At 45.7% G+C, this 6791-nt stretch overlaps 1 protein-coding gene across 1 annotated transcript; it reads left to right on the top strand.

Moving 5' to 3' along the window:
- The first annotated feature begins 2389 nt into the window (after positions 1 to 2389).
- Positions 2390 to 5283, top strand: LOC147900488 (uncharacterized). Its single transcript, XM_087377411.1, has 2 exons — positions 2390 to 4869; positions 4992 to 5283. The coding sequence occupies exon 1, from the start codon at positions 2782 to 2784 to the stop codon at positions 4111 to 4113; it is 1332 nt and encodes a 443-aa protein (XP_087233537.1). The 5' UTR covers positions 2390 to 2781; the 3' UTR covers positions 4114 to 4869; positions 4992 to 5283.
- The last annotated feature ends 1508 nt before the right edge of the window (positions 5284 to 6791 follow it).

Here is a 6791-nt window from a genome sequence, read left to right on the forward strand (position 1 = left end):
CTTTAGAAGGCAAACTTTGAAAGCACCCTAAATGGTTCATGTACATATTTCCCTTTGTATTATCATGGATATGAAATATTGTTCCAACCAATAATTGGCATTGAGTCTTGGGCCCACCTCGATTATCTTGGCTCTCTTCCCTCATTTCCTATTTTCACACTCTTGTGACTTTATTTGATGCTTGTTCACATTTCTTGAAAGATCTAGGACAAAAATTTAGTAAAAAGCTAAATGGTAGTGAAATAATAACCAATAAGGCCAATGCCCCTCCCTTAGGAACACTTATCCACGAGTGCATGTTTACTTTCTTAAGATCTAGGATTTTAAAAGCTTAAATCCTTAACAAATAGTACTTTCATTTTAAAAATAAAGCTCATAGGTACTAATGAGATATTTTGAACGTTTGTTATTTCTCTCCCACTAACATATTATATATATTGAGTGTTTGGGCACTTGTCCTTTTTATCCCAAAGTCCCTTTAATTTCTTCTCTTGTTGATATATTAGCGACATAAAGATATCCTCTCCTTTCTTTCCATTACATCACATAGGTACCAATTGATTGAATTATATTTTTTCAAAGTTGGATTTGTCTCCCCTCGAAATGTTGCTTGGCTTCTCTTTCTTCTCTCTCTCTAGGATATTTCTAGTAAAGATTGTTGTCATCTTTGCTTCATTGTGTTTGTTGTGATGCCTGAATATTGCTTGTTTCTTAATACTTTTCTTTCCCAATTGTAATGCATTTCATCCTGTTCCAATGAGTGCACTAAAAGTTGCAAACTTTTGAAGTCCCAAGATCCAATAACAGATATCCATGATATGAAAAATGGGTATGAGTATTTGTAGCAGAGGCTGCGTCACAAAAGATGCAAAAATGAAGGTAAGGTGGGTGGGAAATATTAAGGCGCTATTCCAAAAGATTCGATGTTTGAGGAGATTCTGTTGTGTTCCAAAAGATTCAGAGAGGAGGGAGGGGGAGGGAGAGCCAAGGTAGAGAGGGGGAAGGGGAGGCTGACCGAGCACTGAGAAGGAGAGAGGGAGTGCTGAGAGGGAGCAGGGAGGGGGTGCAGGGAGAGGTAGAGCGTAGCTTAGTATAAAGTTAGCTTAATTGAATAGGAGAGAGAGAGATACCCGTTAAGCCAAAATAGATATACCCATTGGGGGGGGCGAAGGCTTTTCCTAAAGTAAGAATATCAAGGTGCATTGAGCACTTACCTTGCAAGGTGCTCTGAGCACTGCCTTTTCCAAAGAGGCTCAAAGGATGCTGGCACTTAGAAGTTGGGAGAAAAGCAAAGGAATGTACTACAACACAAAGTTAAGTTGCATTTGGTTTTGCTTTTCCATGACCATTGGCTTTGGCTTCTGGTTTTTGCTTTTCCATTACCAATGGCTTTGGTTTTGCTTGGAGTGCAAGAAAATTACCAAGGCCTTTGGCTTTGCTTGGAGTGCAAGAAAATTGCAAGTAAAATTTGAAACAAATACAAAAAGCTAGGTTTATGAAGTACTTCTTATTAGGGTTTTAGGGGTCCCAAGCAAATTCACGGCACTCGATAAAATTTATGGTAGATTCATCTCGAGTTGTCAATTCAATCTCGGCCGGAAAGCCATTGTCAGCTCAAACCAAGAAAAATTCAATTCAATCTTATCGTGAAATTTTAGGGCTGATTGCTGAGAAAATCAGGCTAACATATCAGAAGCTAGAATCAGAAATCGACAAGGGAGTTGTAATCAAGTTTGAAGAAATTCGAGAAGGACAGCGCGGATTGCGATCGAGCGCAGCAATTCGTGTGTGTGCAATTAACGCGCAGCAATTCGGAGGAAGAATCCAGAGCGAGCGCAGCAAATTTGGCGTGGACTTTGAAGCAAAGAGAGGGGGATCGTTGATTTTGTGTGGCACGGGGCAGCAATTCGTGGAGGGGGGAGTTAAAGCGCAGCGATTTGCAGCAAGGATCCAGATCAAGCGCAGCAAGTTGGAGTGGAAGGATCGAGAGCGAGAGCGAGAGGAGCAATGTGGTGCGGCCGCCTTGGAAGCAAAGTTTCGCGACGGGAAAGGAAAGGAGCTGTGGAGGGCAGTAATCGGGTGTGGAATTTGAAGCAAGTGGAGGCGCGGCGAAATTCAAGCCAAGAATCAATCAGATTTGTGGTGAAATTGTCGGGGGAGTGGACGGAAATTCGAGTTTGAGGCCCAAATCAAGCAAGAAAAGCGTAGAAAGATGTGAACTTCCGACGTGTGAGAATTTCTGCTTCAAAATCGTGTTCGTCGTCGTCATCATCATCGTCGTCATCGTCATCTTGTTGCTGATTCAAAATCCGAGTTGCATCATCGGCTTCATCTTCATCAGCAGAAAGCATCAACAAACGAATTTTCATCTGAAGAAGACGATTCTCCAATTGCTCGCAGATTTTGCTTGTCGCTGCTACAATACATTATGCTCGAGATGGATGCGTGTGATTCGTAGGGACCTCTCCCGATGTTTCTCGCTCCACATCCCTCTCTTCATCCCCTCCGCCCTTCACTCTTTTTCTTGCTCTCCACGATTCCTCCTCTAGCTCCTTCCTCTTCCCGTTTCTTCCCCTAGCCCCGACCTTCCCGATCTCCCTCCCTCACCCCTCCTTCCTCCTCGCCTCCCTCCCTCCCTGCCTTTCGCACCATTTCTTCCCTTCTTTATCCACACCGTTCCTCCAGCTTCACACCCCGATCCTCACCCTGGCTTTCTGCCCTTGCCCGCTCGCCTTGCGCATCACTCCTCCCCTCGATCCTAATATTTGCCACCTCAATACCATGATCATGCGCCGACGAAGAAAGATCCCCCGCGACAGGCCTCACGGTTGCACCACGGTCCCAGAGATCTTGGCCTGGTGGGCTGAGCAGAATCGCAAAGTCGTGAAAGAAGAAAGCGGATTGCGCGGCGTCAGAAAAGCTCCGGCAAAAGGCTCCAAGAAAGGATGCATGAAAGGGAAGGGAGGACCGGAGAATGCTCATTGCAACTACAGAGGAGTCCGGCAAAGAACTTGGGGAAAATGGGTTTCAGAGATCAGGGAACCGAACAGGGGGGAAAGGCTATGGCTAGGCACCTTTGCAACGGCCAGGGATGCTGCTCTTGCTTACGATGAAGCTGCAAGAATCCTGTATGGATCGTGTGCGCGTCTGAATCTGCCTGAAGTAACCGATTGTAGGATCCTTTCACTCCCGCCGTCTTGCTACGACGAAGATAGCGAGCGGACGTCATCGGGATGCCATCATTCTGGCTCCGTTTGTTCTGATCCTTCGTCTTCTTGCATAACGAGCGGTAAAGATGAATATATCGATGTGTCAGCTCCAGCAGACCTGAAGCCTATCCTGGAAGACGAAGACGACCTGGGCAAACACCCTGTGGTGAAGGAGGAGCTGGATTATACCGAACCTTCCGTTACTCCCCCATTGCAACAAGACTTTCGCAGATTGCCTGTGATGAAAGAGCTAGACGAGACCAAGCCATCCGTTGTGCCTTCATTACCCGAAAGTATGGATTACCATGCAGCGTCGGATCAATTATGGAAAGAAAAAGGCAATGGCGACAATACCTACACACAACAGCAGGCTTCATCTAATTTCAGCTTCGATACGCGGTGCTTGCCTCCGCTACCATCCCAGAGAGAGCTCGCAGAGCAATTTGCTTGTGCAACAGATTTGCAAGATTCAGAGTTTTTCGATCCTCAGGAGGTGTTGGGGTTACTGGGTGAAGATAAGAGCAGTATGAGCCCTGCCACGGACATTGTGGACACGTATTGGGAAGACTGGGCATCACAGTCGTCTTATCAGGCGGATTGGACCTCGCCCCCGGGTATGGAGGAGGCACGAAGCTGTAGGAGGGACGCGTCCGACTGCACTCAGAACTACAATGAGGAGGAGGCGGCCTTAGCCTCCGCCATGGGATGTGCTGCTTTTGGAGCAATGGGTGTAGATGCCTCCCTCGCAGCGAATGGATTGAATGCATTTGCGCCTCTAAATGATCAAGTTGATACTTCTGTTGGCCTTGATCCTTCAGGGGTGCAGCGTCCATACCGAGACGATCCGTGTCCCAAGGTAGCGCTCTTCCTGTCTCTTCCCGAATTGCAGCCAGCTCTGTACTGAGCTTCATGTCACGGCGTCCAATTTTGTCAATACACTAAAATTATTTGTCAAGGCACAAACTCCTTCGTAAAGAAGATAGATATCCTGGCTAATGGCTTGCGTAATGGTGCACAAGGTTTATGAGTACGATTTTTTACATTTCACAAAGCTGCGGAGGCGCGAGGGAGAATGTTTGTTGCAGGATTGCCCTTGGGATGTTTCTCCTTTCGGAGGACATACTTTTAATTGTTGTATCGTATCGGGATTTTTCAAGAACAAGTGTTTCTGGGGGAGTGAACTGTAATGTGTATGTGTCGCTGAATATGTCCGTAATTTTGGTGATGGGCGAATCCTCAGTGTGCCAGACATCTGGGATGTTTGTTGTAAAGTTGTCTCCCGAGAGGATCACGGGCATAAAACAGTTCAATCCAATAGAGCGCTTGGTAAGTCACCTCCAATTCAACAGTGGAAGAGAGGAGTGGTTCCAAGTTGCAGGATGATTTTTCATTGCTGAAGAAAGTGGGAGAGGCGATGGAGCTGTGATAACTTTGGACTTGAGCCATTTGTTAAAAAAAGGGGGGAACTCAAAGTTACTTGTTCTGTTTACACAAGGAGGCGGGGCAAGCCGATGAATTCGCCGGATAATCACCTTCAAGCATTTTGGTGGCATTTTGTGAGAAAAGCGAAAGGCCTTGAGCTTGTAAAAGACAGACAGCTGACAGGCTCTCAAAGCGCTCTACGTACAAACCTGCATCTCAGATTGCAATTCTAAGACAGGTTTGTATGGTGGAACCCTCTTGCCTCTGAACCCGTACCTCATTGCAATCAGTACTTAACAAACTTACATATCATGGTTTCTCCAAAGAGGCTAACGGATCTGAAAACTCTTGCATCTACAGTCTTCTATTGGAGCTGGGAATCTGGGATAATCGAAGTTGTGACCTTCTCAGATAGCAGTGAAAGTTTTGATAGCTTGTGAACAATCTACATGCAAATCTGTATCTCATGATTCTTCCAAGGAGTCTATCCTATCAAGGGTGGAAGAGGAAAATCGAAGCGATGATCTTTAGGAAGGGTTTGGACAGGTTTTTGAATACCCACTACCTATAAACCTGTAGCTCATGGATTCTTTTAAGTAGTGCCTTGCTTCAGTCTTGTAGATGAAGCTATTTATTATGCAATAAAGCTGTTGGGATTTTAACAGTGCATGTATGTCGGTTTTTTTCCCGGAAAGAGGTGGGTGTTTCAAAGAAGGTAAATCTATCGCTTCTGCATTTTTCCATTTGAAGCTCTGTGATGGACGGAATCAGAGACGTGACTGACTATTGTTGACGTGATGCATAGAGAAGAGATTTATTTCTTCTAGGATTGGCTCTTCTATATGCTCTTATTGAAATATTGCTGAAGTTGATTGACAGTATATGGAAGAATATACTAGGTGAATCTCAAAATAAATAAATGAAACAAATATTAACCGTGCCATAAATCTGCCTAACATATGTGCATTGGAGGTAATTCTATAAAATAGAAAATGAGAGGAAGAGAGGGTGACGAAGGGGAACATGGCTCTAACTCCCCAAAATAGATAAATCAAACAAATATTAACTGACGTATGTGCATTTGAGGTAACTCTATAAAATAGAAAATGGACATAATCTCAAAATAGATAACTGAAACAATTATTAACTGGGCCAGAAATTTTCCCTACATATGTGCAGTGGAGGTAATTCTATAAAATAGAAAATGAGAGGAAGAGAGTGTGATGAAGGGGAGCATCGTGGTGGTAATTGGCGTGTCCACATAATCAGATTGCCCTTTATGTTTCATGACATTACTTTCAGCTATCTGGGGGCTGCATGCCAGAAAGAAGGGTCTAACCCCCCACGTGTAAGCCGGTAAATGAGAGCAGAGTAGTAGGGGGAGTATGGAGGAAGAGTACTTGGTTTTGTGTTTGATGGACACTGACCCTTTAGGGCAGATCTGTCCTCCATTGGACAGCCATTGTGTTGGCCTTTTGTTGGACGCCACATGGGCTTATGGGGCAGGGTTGCAGCCCCCATTTGAGTGGCATGGAGGGCTTTACAACACAGCCCAAGGTTGTGGGCAGCAGAGCTGGGGCAGAGGGAGAAGCTAGGGCTGGTCGGTGAGCCTACAGCCAGAGTTGGCCACCCAGTCATCTCAGTCGGCTAATCGGATTGGCCATTTCCAGGGGCCATTGTGCCCTACACGAGTCACCCGTTACGGGGCAGATTAGTATTTTAGTGTAGACCATTGCAGGATGCAAAATAGCCCCTCAGAAGTGCACAGCAGAGCACTAGAGAGGGCTTTGAAAGGCAGCAACAAGGCTGAGAATCCAGCCAGAGTTCCAGCTTACTGAAGTGCATCTTGGTACTGGAGAAGGTGGAGACAAGGGCACAAGCAGGGGGCAGCAGAGGCACCAGCAGCAGTTTCAGAATCTTGAACACGAGTATAGAGCTCATCCATCGATCAGAATGCAGAGGTCCACAGGGAGCTGATGAGGTCTATTGGGGCTCCTCCCTAGGCCTCTGAAGACCTTGTTTGCGAGGCATCTAGCAGGATCGAGCAGAAGATTGATCTTTGGGCAACAGTTCATGGCCACAGATCTAGCACTAGTGGAGAAGCATCTCGCTATTCCCGTTATGTATCTGTTTTGGTCCTTTCAGTGGACATTTGTATTC

The sequence above is a fragment of the Dipteris shenzhenensis genome, chromosome 7 (assembly GCF_047967505.1).
Source record: "Dipteris shenzhenensis isolate YYH24624 ecotype China chromosome 7, Dip_SZ_1.0, whole genome shotgun sequence".
Lineage (NCBI taxonomy): Eukaryota > Viridiplantae > Streptophyta > Polypodiopsida > Gleicheniales > Dipteridaceae > Dipteris > Dipteris shenzhenensis.